At 40.3% G+C, this 18810-nt stretch overlaps 2 protein-coding genes across 2 annotated transcripts; both read left to right on the forward strand.

Moving 5' to 3' along the window:
- Positions 1 to 5880: 5880 nt before the first annotated feature.
- Positions 5881 to 8443, forward strand: LOC141776466 (tripartite motif-containing protein 16-like). The gene has a single exon (XM_074650086.1). The coding sequence runs from the start codon at positions 6063 to 6065 to the stop codon at positions 7731 to 7733; it is 1671 nt and encodes a 556-aa protein (XP_074506187.1). The 5' UTR covers positions 5881 to 6062; the 3' UTR covers positions 7734 to 8443.
- Positions 8444 to 14301: 5858 nt separating this feature from the next.
- LOC141776460 (tripartite motif-containing protein 16-like) lies at positions 14302 to 16474 on the forward strand. The gene has a single exon (XM_074650078.1). It carries the CDS (start codon positions 14453 to 14455, stop codon positions 16127 to 16129), a length of 1677 nt encoding a protein of 558 aa, XP_074506179.1. The 5' UTR covers positions 14302 to 14452; the 3' UTR covers positions 16130 to 16474.
- Positions 16475 to 18810: the final 2336 nt, after the last annotated feature.

Raw genomic sequence — 18810 nt, forward strand, 5'->3', positions numbered from 1 at the left:
CTTTATTAACCCGGGAAACCCAAAAAGTAAACAACATGGAGAAAATAACAACAAATAACTGAACGAATATAATTTTTAATAATAATGATTCTTCTTCTTGTACTTATTATTGATATATTATTTTATATTGTGACTAAAGTGAAAATCAATTTGTGAAAAAATTACAAAGTGTTTGAGAGATCAGAGGACAAGATGTCAAGGATTTAGTAACGGCGGCAAATTCTCTTATTATCATCATCATCATCATCATCATCATCATCATCATCATCATCATCATCATCATCATCAGCAGCATCATCATCATCATCATCATCATCAGCAGCAGCAGCAGCAGCAGCAGCAGCAGCAGCAGCAGCATCATCGTCATCATCATCAGCAGCAGCAGCAGCAGCAGCATCATCAGTACAGTGCTGATGAAGGAGCGTCTGCAGCGTTCTCTGTGAACATGCTGCCATCTTGTGGCTCTTCACTCTCATCAGGAACAACTGACACCTGACGCTGAAGTCACACATTTTTAAGAATCAAACTTCATTTTAAATATTTTTTTGTTTATTAATCATATATCATCTATTGTTTTTATGTAAAACGCAGTATTTACTATGTACATATGTGATTCTTTATACCACACTTTGCTTTGAAACTGAAATATTTTATTCTAAAAATGTAAATCTGATTTTCTTTCCCCTCACTTTTTAAATAAATATATTTAACATTATGCTACTGTCATAAGTTTCTCTTCATACGTCTGAGCCACTAGTCACAATGGATTATTAATTAATTTACCTTGTTGTCGGGCCTGTTGTTCAGTAACTCGTGGGACACCTTCTCAGCACTGTTGGTTTCATTGTTTTATAGTGTAAAAATAGACTAAGTAAGAGATATGAACAGCAAGCCGGTCATTGTTGTGAAATAAACCCAGACAGGGCGACATGTCTTGCGTCGCCCTGAAGGGGTTTATTTCACAACAATGACCCGCTAGCTGTACATTATCCCGTTTATTACATTGCTACTTACTTAAGAAATCAATAATTTGACACAAAAACGGTTCTCCAGAGTCCGACATCAGAACTGCACCCATAGCAACGGTCTGTTATACATAGCAACGGTCTGCTATAAAGAAATAACAGACCGCAGAACGCCGTGATTGACCAATCAGAATCGAATATTGAACAAAGCAATCGATCTTTCGAAGGTTGTATCAGTTCCAGTTTTAAAGCTAGAGTGAAGATACTGGCATCATATGAAACTACAAAACCATCAAATCCATCGGTACCAACCATGTCATACTAGCTTGTCTCGAAGGAGGTTAAATAACGCTCCAAACTTTGATCCAAGATTTGAGCATATTGTTTTATGCTAAATGCAGTACCTGTGAGGGTTTCTGGATCAATATCTGTCATTGTTTTGTGTTGTTAATTGATTTCCAATAATAAATATATACATACATTTGCATAAAACCAGCATATTTGTCCCATCCCATGTTGATAAGAGTATTAAATACTTTACAAGATCTTCGCGCAGATTTTGATTTGGCTATAAAGTTTAGTTTTAAGTTTTACAGATATACTACTGAGCCAGGCTGTGCTGCAGTACAACAGAACACTCTGAATCACTGAACTGAAAAATAGAAAAATAATCTGGCTACTGGCTCCAAATGATCTGAGTCTGCGAAGAAAGTAAATACAGTACTACAAACACATAAGTGCAATAAGCGGAAATATCAAATTTGAAGATATATGATGAATGTATTCATTTACTTTTAGGTAGCTTTGGCTGGGATTGTCCAGTCAGCATGAATCCTTGACACAAAGAAGTCCAGCAAAATACACCTCAAGTGCAACTACATTTGTTTACATTTTATTTATTACATCTACTCTACCTATTTTACAAGTGCAATTACCTCTGTTTACATTACATCTATTTTTATATTTTATAACTCTAGTGTAACACTTCTGTTTATATTTATTTATTACATCTACTTCACCTGTTTTATTTGCTTTATAACTGTGTGTGTTTTACCTGTTATATGTTTTATCTGCCTCCTCTAGTCTTGTCAAGTATTTGTTTTAAAGCACTGACCAGAAGTGGCAACTGTGAATCTCGTTGTATTTAATACGATGACAATAAAGCTTTCTATTCTATTCTATTCTATTCTATTCAATGAGAAATAATGTGTAAAATGATATGTCACTGCAGGGAAATAACAGATAAATTATCAGATTATTAAAGCAATTATTTAGCATTAGATTTAAATCTATTTCACATTACATATTAAATGTGTGCAATAGGGCACATATGATCCCAGCTCAGACTATATATTAGTTAAGGACAGACGGATCTTACTTCTGACACCAGCCAAAGGGATGTTTCACAACCTGGCAACCCATAAATTGTTATTATTAATGGTTTATAACTGCTCTATAAAGCAGATAAATCACACATAAATCATTAATAAAGCCCTTTTTGACTGTTTATAAAAGTCTTCTTATTGATATTATTATGCATTATATATATATATATTTTTATTCTAAGTATTTTAGTTAACATAATCTAAAGTATTTACAGGGAGGGTTTAGAAGGGTTATTTTCTAAATATTTTCACAGTGTCACAACACTACAATATTGTGATATTTCCAATGAAAAATAATGTGTAAAATTATATGCCCACCGGTGGGCCGCAGAGCGCCATCTAGTGGGCCGCGGAGGCAGTGGTACTAGATTATTTTTTTATTATTATTTAGCAAAGTGAACAGGTAAAACCTAAAGGAGGTAAGATGCCAGCTGCCGTAAAACCAAAGCCTATTGAAGGAGGCTAAGACACGGGCGGACACGGGTCTTGTATTGGGTATAACACATGCGCAGTGTAACTGGAGCTGCGGTCGTGCGTTGCGATCGGCTCAATTTCGGCGAGTGCAGAGCAGATATTACTGCGCATGTGCGGTACCCCGAAGGCGCGTTGATTAAGTGTGACCCAACCTCCTTCAATAGGCCTTGTGTAAAACACCAAACATCATCAGGTAGAGACAAACGTGTTTGCCACTGTTAGCTAGCTAACGTTCTCGGATGCAGTGAGACAAAATGGATCGGTTTTTAAAGCGAAAAAGTGATGTGGGAGACAACACTGCGCCAGTAAAAGCTCCGAAGTGCGTGGTGAGGAAATATGACCCTGAATAGATTAAGCCTTTTTGAACTATTTTGGCCTCTGCCTGGAAGACACTGATTCACAGCATGTCTCCTCCCACTCTGCTCTGATTGGTCAGCCTTCTTGCTGTCCTGTCAATCAAACGAAAATAGAAGATGTGAAACAGTAGTCAGTTCATTATTTCTGGTAAAAGACACCTGATAAACGAATGAAAGTAATCAGAGTAATGGTATATTATTTACTGTAGCAGCTGTCTCTGTGTTACCATGACTACAGGCCGGTTAACGTTACACTCACCGTAGCTTACCAGAGCTGAAAGACTTTCTCCTGTACCATGTCAACATAACTGCAGGTGGAATTGAAAATGCTGTGAATAATTAATATTGTCATCTGTCTACTCAAATAAAGTTTGACTGTGAAATAGAAATGTGTTGTGTTGCTTACAGTCACTATGTACTACCTGTTTAAACAGTGTAATTACATAAAGCCTTTGTGAAAGAACATGTTATATTTAGATGATGGGAGTACATGAAGACTGTTCTGCTGGTTCTTGGAGACTAACAGAAGTAGGAGCAGACTTTGCTTATAGTTAGGAGGCGGACCAGAGAGTGACGCTCTGTGGGCGGGGTCACCTCGCTGGAGGTTCTCCGTTGTTCTAACAGGAAACCCTTATATGGCTTGCCACCGACGTCACCAGTGTAAGGAAAAGCTGCTCAGCGTTTATTTAGACCCATTTCCGGACAGATGGAGTTTGAGAAAAAGAGAGAGGATGGTCTTTTATGATACTATGGTGGCCTGTAGACACACTGGGGACAGATATTGATCTTTAAAAGACATGGAAAAGTGCATTTTGCATAATAGGTGACCTTTAAAGGGACTGTTTGTAACTTCTTACACGTATATATCACCCGGGTCGGTGTCCTATGCGTGCTCGCGTGTGGCTACGCTGTTCAGACTCAGACTCCAACACAAACTACACGGAAGCACCGAAACCGCAAAGTTGTATCTAGTGAAGCCCGTCTGTTAAACAGTGTTGGACGCGGTCGGAGGACGCGGGGGAGACCGTAGCTTTGGTCTCCAGGACCGGAGTCTCTGCTGTACTCTGCTCCTCTGCTTGCCTTCACTCAGCTCGCTCCACCTCTCACATTCATGTACGCTCACTCCACACTGCAGAAGAGTTAGTTTAGCTCTGAGAATATCTAGTGAATGTTCAGTGGACGTTTGTGCAGAAATAACTGCTGCAGCTCCTCCAGACCAACAGAGGTTTCCCGTGTCTTGTGAAGTGACGGGGCTCCGCAGAGAGAAACGTTATCGTCTCCGACCAAAACTCCGGCGTCTCCCCCGTTCCCTCCGGCCGCGGTCGGGAGGCTGAGGCAGGAAAAGCCAACACTAGAATCAGCATTGATTCATGGAGAGACCTTCGTCTGGTCAGCTAACATTACTGCCAAGCAGCTGAAATATAGAGTGATATTGTGCTTTTAGCTGACGTGTGTCGCCTCACTGTTTTGATCGATGCTCGTTCATGTCTATGTAGAGCGAGCACAAGCGCCAGCAACAGGAAGCTGACTTTAGTTGACTTAACGGCCACAGGTGTCGCTGTTAACAAGACATTTATGATTCTTACAAACAGTCCCTTTAACGATCCTTTTAGAAACGTTAGTGTATAAAACTGTTTCTTTCTTCATCTTCTGCTGCTCATAAACTTGTTTCTAGTTTCCAAATTTATATCACAATTAATATATTACTATTCATGTATTAAAAGAAAGTAAATTAATTTAATTTAATTTCAAATTCTTTTTTTTTTTAAAGTTTTTTTTGGGGGGCATTTTTACCATTTTATTGACAGTGGATAGAGTCTTGGAAAGGGGGGAGAGAGAGAGAGTGGATGCGTAAAGGGCCACAGGCCGGATTTGAACCCGGGCCACCGCGGTCAGGACTGAGGCCTGTTACACGCCGACTGAGCTAACCAGGCGCCCCGTTACATTTCAAATGAACGGGTGTGTTCAGTAAAACGAAAAGCGTGAATTTGTACACCACATTTTGTGTTAACTGTGTTTTTACCATCAGCTCTTCATAGATCTTATCAGTTGAATGTCAGTTCTATTACCTCTGACACATTTTATTTTGAAAGAAAAGTAAAGTATTACATTGATGTCTGTGTTCCTAACTCTGACATTACAGGATGAACTTGGTGAAGAAGACTGAAGGGTCCAGTCACATGTTGTCAGGTGAGATCTCACTGCTCACTACATGCAGATTTACACTCATATCAACAGTTGTGGAGGAAGTATTCAGATCAGTAGAAGTACTAATACCACACTGTAAAAGTACTCTGTTAAAGCTGCAGCTCTATCATTACATTATTATTACTGATGCATTCCTGTAAAAGCAGGATTTTACTGTAGTAGTTGGTTGAGCTGGAGCTCATTTTGAACTGTTAACTCTTTGCTTTGTAATATTAGTGGAGTATTACACTGTAGTACTTCTTCTTTGGTGATATTGGTTTTAAATCCCTCTGAAGCTTGAAATGCAGGTTTGGTTCAGGACGAAATTCACCTGTTTCCTCAAGAATACGAGCCGAGGAGCCGAGAAGTATTTCACAACTAAAGAGCGTGTTTTAACCGAGGCTCTGTTGTAACTGAGGAAACAAAGTGCCGCTCCTCTTCCTGGAATGAACCAGAGCCTGATAACCCCTCCCCTCCTCTTCCTCCTCTCAAACACAACCAGTTGCACTCGGTCCTCTTATTTCCTCGTTCCCTCCCCTTCAGATCTACAGTTTTGAAGATGGGTGTAACCGACATGGTGGTGCGGTGAGAGCTGACAGGCTGCATTCAGTGCACATGTTGTTTAGATCAGAGCTCAAACTAGTTTCACTTCTCAGGAAGTGAGACTCAGACAGTCGTCGTCTCTGAGAGGTGAAATGGCGCAGCAAGGAGTTCAGCTGGACCACGAAAGGTTCTCCTGTTCGATCTGTCTGGATCTACTGAAGGATCCGGTGACTACTTCCTGTGGACACAATTACTGCATGAACTGTATTAAAGGCTTCTGGGATGGAGAGGATGAGAAGAAGATCTACAGCTGCCCTCAGTGTAGGCAGACCTTCACACCGAGGCCTGTCCTGATGAAAAACACCATGTTAGCAGATTTAGTGGAGGAACTGAAGAAGACTGGACTCCAAGCTGCTCCTGCTGATCACTGCTATGCTGGACCTGAAGATGTGGCCTGTGATGTCTGCACTGGGAGGAAACGGAAAGCCTTCAAGTCCTGTCTGGCGTGTCTGGCCTCTTACTGTGAGAAACACCTCCAGCCTCATTATGACTCAGCTCCGTTCAAGAAACACAAGGTGGTGGAGCCCTCCAAGAAGCTCCAAGAGAACATCTGCTCTCGTCACGACGAGGTGATGAAGATGTTCTGTCGTACTGATCAGCAGTGTATCTGTTATCTCTGCTCTGTGGATGAACATAAAGGCCACGACACCGTCTCAGCTGCAGCAGAAAGGACCGAGAGGCAGAAAGAGCTGGAGGTGAGTCGACTCAACATCCAGCAGAGGATCCAGGACAGAGAGAAAGATGTGAAGCTGCTCCAACAGGAGGTGGAGGCTGTCAATCGCTCTGCTGATAAAGCAGTGGAGGACAGTGAGAAGATCTTCACCGAGCTGATCCGTCTCATGGAGAAAAGAAGCTGTGATGTGAAGCAGCAGGTCAGATCCCAGCAGAAAAGTGAAGTGAGTCGAGTCAAAGAGCTTCAGGAGAAGCTGGAGCAGGAGATCGCTGAGCTGAAGAGGAGAGACGCTGAGCTGAAGCTGCTGTCACACATAGAGGATCACAACCAGTTTCTACACAACTACCCCTCACTGTCACCGCTCAGTGAATCTACATCCAGCATCAATATCCGTCCTCTGAGCTACTTTGAGGACGTGACAGCGGATGTGTCAGAAGTCAGAGATAAACTACAGGACGTTCTGAGAGGGAAATGGACAAACGTCTCACAGACAGTGACTGAAGTGGATGTTTTACTGCCACAACCAGAGCCCAAGACCAGAGCTGGATTCTTACAATATTCACGAGAAATCACACTGGATCCAAACACAGCAAATATAATGCTGTTATTATCTGAGGGGAACAGAAAAGCAACATTAATGAGAGAAGAACAGTCTTATCCTAGTCACCCAGACAGATTCCCTGTAAGGTCTCAGGTCCTGAGTAGAGAGAGTCTGACTGGACGTTGTTACTGGGAGGTGGAGAAGAGAGGGAGAGCAGTTAATGTAGCAGTCGCATACAAGAGTATCAGGAGAGCAGGGATGTCGGTGAATGAATGTGTGTTTGGATGGAATGACAAATCTTGGGCGTTACGTTGTGACCAATACAGTTATACATTTTGGTACAACGATGTCAAAACTCCCGTCTCAGGTCCTCTGTCCTCCAGAGTAGGAGTGTACCTGGATCACAGTGCAGGTATTCTGTCCTTCTACAGCGTCTCTGAAACCATGACTCTCCTCCACAGAGTCCAGACCACATTCACTGAGCCTCTCTATGCTGGACTTAGGCCTTATTGTTATGATGACACTGCTGAGTTGTGTAAACTGAAATAGACAGAAGTCATTTAAGGGTTCAATTCTGTGTTTTAACTCTTAAACTGATCAGAGGTCTGTACTAAGAAGTGAGTTCAACATACCCGGGGTATCTTCTCGTTATCTGGCTTAACTAACCCTCAACAAACGAGATCTCGCTAAACGGTCCTACGAAGCTGGTTATCAACTCGGTAAGTCAACCCAGGGTTTCTCAGTCTGGCTGTGAGCGCGTTCATCTCCTTCCATTCTCATAACCCATATCTCATTTCTCTTTCTTTTCTTTTTTTTTAAAAATAACTTTATTTATAAGTTTTAAAATTTTTCAACAAAGTATCACATATTCCAACAAACCTAGGAAACCCAAAAAGTAAACAACATGGAGAAAATAACAACAAATAACTGAACGAATAGACACATTCTAATTAAAACAGTAGTAGTAATAATAATAATAATAATAATAATAATAATAATAATAATAAATAGTAGTAAATAATAATTAAAAATTTAAAAAATAAATGTAAATGTAGAAAAGATGGTTAATTAAACATAATAATAATCTATTACAAAAGTATTCATACAGTATATTCACATGTGCATATAAAGACATATACACATTCATAATAATAATACAATTTATAATAATAATGATTCTTCTTCTTGTACTTATTATTGATATATTATTTTATAGTGTGACTAAAGTGAAAAATCAATTTGTGGAAAAATGGCAAAGTGTTTGATCATCATCATCATCATCAGCAGCAGCAGCATCATCATCATCAGCATCATCATCATCATCAGCAGCAGCAGCAGCAGCAGCAGCAGCAGCAGCAGCAGCAGCATCATCATCATCAGTACAGTGCTGATGAAGGAGCGTCTGCAGCGTTCTCTGTGAACATGCTGCCATCTTGTGGCTCTTCACTCTCATCAGGAACAACTGACACCTGACGCTGAAGTCACACATTTTTAAGAATCAAACTTCATTTTAAATATTTTTTTGTTTATTAATCATATATCATCTATTGTTTTTATGTAAAACTCAGTATTTACTATGTACATATGTGATTCTTTATACCACACTTTGCTTTGAAACTGAAATATTTTATTCTAAAAATGTAAATCTGATTTTCTTTCCCCTCACTTTTTAAATAAATATATTTGACATTATGCTATTGTCATAAGTTTCTCTTCATACGTCTGAGCCACTTGTCACAATGGATTATTAATTAATTTACCTTGTTGTCGGGCCTGTTGTTCAGTAACTCGTGGGACACCTTCCAGTCTCAGCACTGTTGGTTTCATTGTTTTATAGTGTAAAAATAGACTAAGTAAGAGATATGAACAGCAAGCCGGTCATTGTTGTGAAATAAACCCAGACAGGGCGACAGATCTTGCGTCGCCCTGAAGGGGTTTATTTCACAACAATGACCTGCTAGCTGTACATTATCCCGCTTATTACACGGCAACTTACTTAAGAAATCAATAATTTGACACAAAAACGGTCCTCCAGAGTCCGACATCAGAACTGCACCCATAGCAACGGTCTGTTATACATAGCAACGGTCTGCTATAAAGAAATAACAGACCGCAGAATGCCGTGATTGACCAATCAGAATTGAATATTGAACAAAGCAATCGATCTTTCGAAGGTTGTATCAGTTCCAGTTTTAAAGCTAGAGTGAAGATACTGGCATTATATGAAACTACAAAACCATCAAATCCATCGGTACCAACCATGTCATACTAGCTTGTCTCGAAGGAGGTTAAATAACACTCCAAACTTGTGCTACATTTTTGGCAGGGAAAAACTGTCATGGCCATTTTCAAAGGGGTCCCTTGACCTCTGACCTCCAGATCAGTGAATGTAAATGGGTTCTATGGGTACCCACGAGTCTCCCCTTTACAGACATGCCCACTTTATGATAATCACATGCAGTTTGGGGCAAGTCATAGTCAAGTCAGCACACTGACACACTGACAGCTGTTGTTGCCTGTTGGGCTGCAGTTTGCCATGTTATGATTTGAGCATATTGTTTTATGCTAAATGCAGTACCTGTGAGGGTTTCTGGATCAATATCTGTCATTATTTTGTGTTGTTAATTGATTTCCAATACTAAATACATACATTTGCATAAAACCAGCATATTTGTCCCATCCCATGTTGATAAGAGTATTAAATACTTTACATGATCATCGTGCAGATTTTGATTTGGCTATAAAGTTTAGTTTTAAGTTTTACAGATATACTACTGAGCCAGGCTGTGCTGCAGTACAACAGAACACTCTGAATCACTGAACTGATAAATAGAAAAATAATCTGGCTACTGGCTCCAAATGATCTGAGTCTGCCAAGAAAGTAAATACAGTACTACAAACACATAAGGACAATAAGCGGAAATATCAAATTTGAAGATATATGATGAATGTATTCATTTACTTTTAGGTAGCTTTGGCTGGGATTGTCCAGTCAGCATGAATCCTTGACACAAAGAAGTCCATCAAAATACACCTCAAGTGCAACTACATTTGTTTACATTTTATTTATTACATCTACTCTACCTATTTTACAAGTGCAATTACCTCTGTTTACATTACATCTATTTTTATATTTTATAACTCTAGTGTAACACTTCTGTTTATATTTATTTATTACATCTACTTCACCTGTTTTATTTGCTTTATAACTGTGTGTGTTTGACCTGTTATATGTTTTATCTGCCTCGTTTAGTCTTGTCAAGTATTTGTTTTAAAGCACTGACCAGAAGTGGCAACTGTGAATCTCGTTGTATTTAATACGATGACAATAAAGCTTTCTATTCTATTCTATTCTATTCAATGAGAAATAATGTGTAAAATGATATGTCACTGCAGGAAATAACAGATAAATTATCAGATTATTAAAGCCATTATTTATATTAGATTTAAATCTATTTCACCCACTTTTACATTACATATTAAATGTGTGCAATAGGGCACATATGATCCCAGCTCAGACTATATATTAGTTAAGGACAGACGGATCTTACTTCTGACACCAGCCAAAGGGATGTTTCACAACCTGGCAACCCATAAATTGTTATTATTAATGGTTTATAACTGCACTATAAAGCAGATAAATCACACATAAATCATTAATAAAGCTCTTTTTGACTGTTTATAAAAGTCTTCTTATTGATATTATTATGCATTATATATATATATTTTTATTCTAAGTATTTTAGTTAACATAATCTAAAGTATTTACAGGGAGGGTTTAGAAGGGTTATTTTCTAAATATTTTCACAGTGTCACAACACTACAATATTGTGATATTTCCAATGAAAAATAATGTGTAAAATTATATGCCCACCGGTGGGCCGCAGAGCGCCATCTAGTGGGCCGCGGAGGCAGTGGTACTAGATTATTTTTTTATTATTATTTAGCAAAGTGAACAGGTAAAACCTAAAGGAGGTAAGATGCCAGCTGCCGTAAAACCAAAGCCTATTGAAGGAGGCTAAGACACGGGCGGACACGGGTCTTGTATTGGGTATAACACATGCGCAGTGTAACTGGAGCTGCGGTCGTGCGTTGCGATCGGCTCAATTTCGGCGAGTGCAGAGCAGATATTACTGTGCATGTGTGGTACCCCGAAGACGCGTTGATTAAGTGTGACCCAACCTCCTTCAATAGGCCTTGTGTAAAACACCAAACATCATCAGGTAGAGACAAACGTGTTTGCCACTGTTAGCTAGCTAACGTTCTCGGATGCAGTGAGACAAAATGGATCGGTTTTTAAAGCGAAAAAGTGATGTGGGAGACAACCCTGCGCCAGTAAAAGCTCCGAAGCGTGTGGAGAGGAAATATGACCCTGAATAGATTAAGCCTTTTTGAACTATTTTGGCCTCTGCCTGGAAGACACTGATTCACAGCATGTCTCCTCCCACTCTGCTCTGATTGGTCAGCCTTCTTGCTGTCCTGTCAATCAAACGAAAATAGAAGATGTGAAACAGTAGTCAGTTCATTATTTCTGGTAAAAGACACCTGATAAACGAATGAAAGTAATCAGAGTAATGGTATATTATTTACTGTAGCAGCTGTCTCTGTGTTACCATGACTACAGGCCGGTTAACGTTACACTCACCGTAGCTTACCAGAGCTGAAAGACTTTCTCCTGTACCATGTCAACATAACTGCAGGTGGAATTGAAAATGCTGTGAATAATTAATATTGTCATCTGTCTACTCAAATAAAGTTTGACTGTGAAATAGAAATGTGTTGTGTTGCTTACAGTCACTATGTACTACCTGTTTAAACAGTGTAATTACATAAAGCCTTTGTGAAAGAACATGTTATATTTAGATGATGGGAGTACATGAAGACTGTTCTGCTGGTTCTTGGAGACTAACAGAAGTAGGAGCAGACTTTGCTTATAGTTAGGAGGCGGACCAGAGAGTGACGCTCTGTGGGCGGGGTCACCTCGCTGGAGGTTCTCCGTTGTTCTAACAGGAAACCCTTATATGGCTTGCCACCGACGTCACCAGTGTAAGGAAAAGCTGCTCAGCGTTTATTTAGACCCATTTCCGGACAGATGGAGTTTGAGAAAAAGAGAGAGGATGGTCTTTTATGATACTATGGTGGCCTGTAGACACACTGGGGACAGATATTGATCTTTAAAAGACATGGAAAAGTGCATTTTGCATAATAGGTGACCTTTAAAGGGACTGTTTGTAACTTCTTACACGTATATATCACCCGGGTCGGTGTCCTATGCGTGCTCGCGTGTGGCTACGCTGTTCAGACTCAGACTCCAACACAAACTACACGGAAGCACCGAAACCGCAAAGTTGTATCTAGTGAAGCCCGTCTGTTAAACAGTGTTGGACGCGGTCGGAGGACGCGGGGGAGACCGTAGCTTTGGTCTCCAGGACCGGAGTCTCTGCTGTACTCTGCTCCTCTGCTTGCCTTCACTCAGCTCGCTCCACCTCTCACATTCATGTACGCTCACTCCACACTGCAGAAGAGTTAGTTTAGCTCTGAGAATATCTAGTGAATGTAGAGGGGACGTTTGTGCAGAAATAACTGCTGCAGCTCCTCCAGACCAACAGAGGTTTCCCGTGTCTTGTGAAGTGACGGGGCTCCGCAGAGAGAAACGTTATCGTCTCCGACCAAAACTCCGGCGTCTCCCCCGTTCCCTCCGGCCGCGGTCGGGAGGCTGAGGCAGGAAAAGCCAACACTAGAATCAGCATTGATTCATGGAGAGACCTTCGTCTGGTCAGCTAACATTACTGCCAAGCAGCTGAAATATAGAGTGATATTGTGCTTTTAGCTGACGTGTGTCGCCTCACTGTTTTGATCGATGCTCGTTCATGTCTATGTAGAGCGAGCACAAGCGCCAGCAACAGGAAGCTGACTTTAGTTGACTTAACGGCCACAGGTGTCGCTGTTAACAAGACATTTATGATTCTTACAAACAGTCCCTTTAACGATCCTTTTAGAAACGTTAGTGTATAAAACTGTTTCTTTCTTCATCTTCTGCTGCTCATAAACTTGTTTCTAGTTTCCAAATTTATATCACAATTAATATATTACTATTCATGTATTAAAAGAAAGTAAATTAATTTAATTTAATTTCAAATTCTTTTTTTTTTTAAAGTTTTTTTTGGGGGGCATTTTTACCATTTTATTGACAGTGGATAGAGTCTTGGAAAGGGGGGAGAGAGAGAGAGTGGATGCGTAAAGGGCCACAGGCCGGATTTGAACCCGGGCCACCGCGGTCAGGACTGAGGCCTGTTACACGCCGACTGAGCTAACCAGGCGCCCCGTTACATTTCAAATGAACGGGTGTGTTCAGTAAAACGAAAAGCGTGAATTTGTACACCACATTTTGTGTTAACTGTGTTTTTACCATCAGCTCTTCATAGATCTTATCAGTTGAATGTCAGTTCTATTACCTCTGACACATTTTATTTTGAAAGAAAAGTAAAGTATTACATTGATGTCTGTGTTCCTAACTCTGACATTACAGGATGAACTTGGTGAAGAAGACTGAAGGGTCCAGTCACATGTTGTCAGGTGAGATCTCACTGCTCACTACATGCAGATTTACACTCATATCAACAGTTGTGGAGGAAGTATTCAGATCAGTAGAAGTACTAATACCACACTGTAAAAGTACTCTGTTAAAGCTGCAGCTCTATCATTACATTATTATTACTGATGCATTCCTGTAAAAGCAGGATTTTACTGTAGTAGTTGGTTGAGCTGGAGCTCATTTTGAACTGTTAACTCTTTGCTTTGTAATATTAGTGGAGTATTACACTGTAGTACTTCTTCTTTGGTGATATTGGTTTTAAATCCCTCTGAAGCTTGAAATGCAGGTTTGGTTCAGGACGAAATTCACCTGTTTCCTCAAGAATACGAGCCGAGGAGCCGAGAAGTATTTCACAACTAAAGAGCGTGTTTTAACCGAGGCTCTGTTGTAACTGAGGAAACAAAGTGCCGCTCCTCTTCCTGGAATGAACCAGAGCCTGATAACCCCTCCCCTCCTCTTCCTCCTCTCAAACACAACCAGTTGCACTCGGTCCTCTTATTTCCTCGTTCCCTCCCCTTCAGATCTACAGTTTTGAAGATGGGTGTAACCGACATGGTGGTGCAGTGAGAGCTGACAGGCTGCATTCAGTGCACATGTTGTTTAGATCAGAGCTCAAACTAGTTTCACTTCTCAGGAAGTGAGACTCAGACAGTCGTCGTCTCTGAGAGGTGAAATGGCGCAGCAAGGAGTTCAGCTGGACCACGAAAGGTTCTCTTGTTCGATCTGTCTGGATCTACTGAAGGATCCGGTGGCTACTTCCTGTGGACACAATTACTGCATGAACTGTATTAAAGGCTTCTGGGATGGAGAGGATGAGAAGAAGATCTACAGCTGCCCTCAGTGTAGGCAGACCTTCACACCGAGGCCTGTCCTGATGAAAAACATCATGTTAGCAGATTTAGTGGAGGAACTGAAGAAGACTGGACTCCAAGCTGCTCCTGCTGATCACTGCTATGCTGGACCTGAAGATGTGGCCTGTGATGTCTGCACTGGGAGGAAACGGAAAGCCTTCAAGTCCTGTCTGGCGTGTCTGGCCTCTTACTGTGAGAAACACCTCCAGCCTCATTATGACTCAGCTCCGTTCAAGAAACACAAGCTGGTGGAGCCCTCCAAGAAGCTCCAGGAGAACATCTGCTCTCGTCACGATGAGGTGATGAAGATGTTCTGTCGTACTGATCAGCAGTGTATCTGTTATCTCTGCTCTGTGGATGAACATAAAGGCCACGACACCGTCTCAGCTGCAGCAGAAAGGACCGAGAGGCAGAGAGAGCTGGAGGTGAGTCGACTCAACATCCAGCAGAGGATCCAGGACAGAGAGAAAGATGTGAAGCTGCTCCAACAGGAGGTGGAGGCTGTCAATCGCTCTGCTGATAAAGCAGTGGAGGACAGTGAGAAGATCTTCACCGAGCTGATCCGTCTCATGGAGAAAAGAAGCTGTGATGTGAAGCAGCAGGTCAGATCCCAGCAGAAAAGTGAAGTGAGTCGAGTCAAAGAGCTTCAGGAGAAGCTGGAGCAGGAGATCGCTGAGCTGAAGAGGAGAGACGCTGAGCTGAAGCTGCTGTCACACACAGAGGATCACAATCAGTTTCTAATAAACTACCCGTCACTGTCGACGCTCAGCGAGTCTACACACTCATCCAGCATCAATATCCGTCCTCTGAGCTACTTTGAAGACGTGACGGCGGCTGTGTCAGAAGTCAGAGATAAACTACAGGACGTTCTGAGAGAGAAATGGACAAACGTCTCACAGACAGTGACTGATGTGGATGTTTTACTGCCACAACCAGAGCCCAAGACCAGAGCTGGATTCTTACAATATTCACGAGAAATCACACTGGATCCAAACACAGCAAATATAATGCTGTTATTATCTGAGGGGAACAGAAAAGCAACATTAATGAGAGAAGAACAGTCTTATTCTAGTCACCCAGACAGATTCCCTGTAAGGTCTCAGGTCCTGAGTAGAGAGAGTCTGACTGGACGTTGTTACTGGGAGGTGGAGAAGAGAGGGAGAGCAGTTAATGTAGCAGTCGCATACAAGAGTATCAGGAGAGCAGGGATGTCGGTGAATGAATGTGTGTTTGGATGGAATGACAAATCTTGGGCGTTAGATTGTTACCAAAACAGTTATACATTTTGGTACAACGATGTCAAAACTCCCGTCTCAGGTCCTCTGTCCTCCAGAGTAGGAGTGTACCTGGATCACAGTGCAGGTATTCTGTCCTTCTACAGCGTCTCTGAAACCATGACTCTCCTCCACAGAGTCCAGACCACATTCACTGAGCCTCTCTATGCTGGACTTAGGCCTTATTGTTATGATGACACTGCTGAGTTCTGTAAACTGAAATAGACAGAAGTCATTTAAGGGTTCAATTCTGTGTTTTAACTCTTAAACTGATCAGAGGCCTGTACTACGAAGTGAGTTCAACATACCCGGGGTATCTTCTCGTTATCTGGCTTAACTAACCCTAACAAACGAGATCTCGCTAAACGGTCCTACGAAGCTGGTTATCAACTCGGTAAGTCAACCCAGGGTTTCTCAGTCTGGCTGTGAGCGCGTTCATCTCCTTCCATTCTCATAACCCATATCTCATTTCTCTTTCTTTTCTTTTTTTTTAAAAATAACTTTATTTATAAGTTTTAAAATTTTTCAACAAAGTATCACATATTCCAACAAACCCGGGAAACCCAAAAAGTAAACAACATGGAGAAAATAACAACAAATAACTGAACGAATAGACACATTCTAATTAAAACAGTAGTAGTAATAATAATAATAATAATAATAATAATAATAAATAGTAGTAAATAATAATTAAAAATTTAAAAAATAAATGTAAATGTAGAAAAGATGGTTAATTAAACATAATAATAATCTATTACAAAAGTATTCATACAGTATATTCACAAATAAAGACATATACACATTCATAATAATAATACAATTTATAATAATAATGATTCTTCTTCTTGTACTTATTATTGATATATTATTTTATAGTGTGACTAAAGTGAAAAATCAATTTGTGGAAAAATGGCAAAGTGTTTGATCATCATCATCATCAGCAGCAGCAGCATCATCATCATCAGCAGCAGCAGCAGCAGCAGCAGCAGCATCATCATCAGCAGCAGCAGCAGCAGCAGCAGCAGCAGCAGCAGCAGCAGCATCATCATCATCAGTACAGTGCTGATGAAGGAGCGTCTGCAGCGTTCTCTGTGAACATGCTGCCATCTTGTGGCTCTTCACTCTCATCAGGAACAACTGACACCTGACGCTGAAGTCACACATTTTTAAGAATCAAACTTCATTTTAAATATTTTTTTGTTTATTAATCATATATCATTTATTGTTTTTATGTAAAACGCAGTATTTACTATGTACATATGTGATTCTTTATACCACACTTTGCTTTGAAACTGAAATATTTTATTCTAAAAATGTAAATCTGATTTTCTTTCCCCTCACTTTTTAAATAAATATATTTTACATTATGCTATTGTCATAAGTTTCTCTTCATACGTCTGAGCCACTTGTCACAATGGATTATTAATTAATTTACCTTGTTGTCGGGCCTGTTGTTCAGTAACTCGTGGGACACCTTCTCATCACTGTTGGTTTCATTGTTTTATAGTGTAAAAATAGACTAAGTAAGAGATATGAACAGCAAGCCGGTCATTGTTGTGAAATAAACCCAGACAGGGCGACAGATCTTGCGTCGCCCTGAAGGGGTTTATTTCACAACAATGACCTGCTAGCTGTACATTATCCCGTTTATTACACGGCTACTTACTTAAGAAATCAATAATTTGACACAAAAACGGTCCTCCAGAGTCCGACATCAGAACTGCGCCCATAGCAACGGTCTGTTATACATAGCAACGGTCTGCTATAAAGAAATAACAGACCGCAGAATGCCGTGATTGACCAATCAGAATTGAATATTGAACAAAGCAATCGATCTTTCGAAGGTTGTATCAGTTCCAGTTTTAAAGCTAGAGTGAAGATACTGGCATCATATGAAACTACAAAACCATCAAATCAATCGGTATCAACCATGTCATACTAGCTTGTCTCGAAGGAGGTTAAATAACACTCCAAACTTGTGCTACATTTTTGGCAGGGAAAAACTGTCATGGCCATTTTCAAAGGGGTCCCTTGACCTCTGACCTCCAGATGTGTGAATGTAAATGGGTTCTATGGGTACCCACGAGTCTCCCCTTTACAGACATGCCCACTTTATGATAATCACATGCAGTTTGGGGCAAGTCATAGTCAAGTCAGCACACTGACACACTGACAGCTGTTGTTGCCTGTTGGGCTGCAGTTTGCCATGTTATGATTTGAGCATATTGTTTTATGCTAAATGCAGTACCTGTGAGGGTTTCTGGATCAATATCAGTCATTGTTTTGTGTTGTTAATTGATTTCCAATACTAAATACATACATTTGCATAAAACCAGCATATTTGTCCCATCCCATGTTGATAAGAATATTAAATACTTTACATGATCATCGTGCAGATTTTGATTTGGCTATAAAGTTTAGTTTTAAGTTTTACAGATATACTACTGAGCCAGGCTGTGCTGCAGTACAACAGAACACTCTGAATCACTGAACTGAAAAATAGAAAAATAATCTGGCTACTGGCTCCAAATGATCTGAGTCTGCCAAGAAAGTAAATACAGTACTACAAACACATAAGTACAATAAGCGGAAATATCAAATTTGAAGATATATGATGAATGTATTCATTTACTTTTAGGTAGCTTTGGCTGGGATTGTCCAGTCAGCATGAATCCTTGACACAAAGAAGTCCATCAAAATACACCTCAAGTGCAACTACATTTGTTTACATTTTATTTATTACATCTACTCTACCTATTTTACAAGTGCAATTACCTCTGTTTACATTACATCTATTTTTATATTTTATAACTCTAGTGTAACACTTCTGTTTATATGTATTTATTACATCTACTTCACCTGTTTTATTTGCTTTATAACTGCGTGTGTGTTTTACCTGTTATATG

Source organism: Sebastes fasciatus, chromosome 11 (genome assembly GCF_043250625.1).
Source record: "Sebastes fasciatus isolate fSebFas1 chromosome 11, fSebFas1.pri, whole genome shotgun sequence".
NCBI lineage: Eukaryota > Metazoa > Chordata > Actinopteri > Perciformes > Sebastidae > Sebastes > Sebastes fasciatus.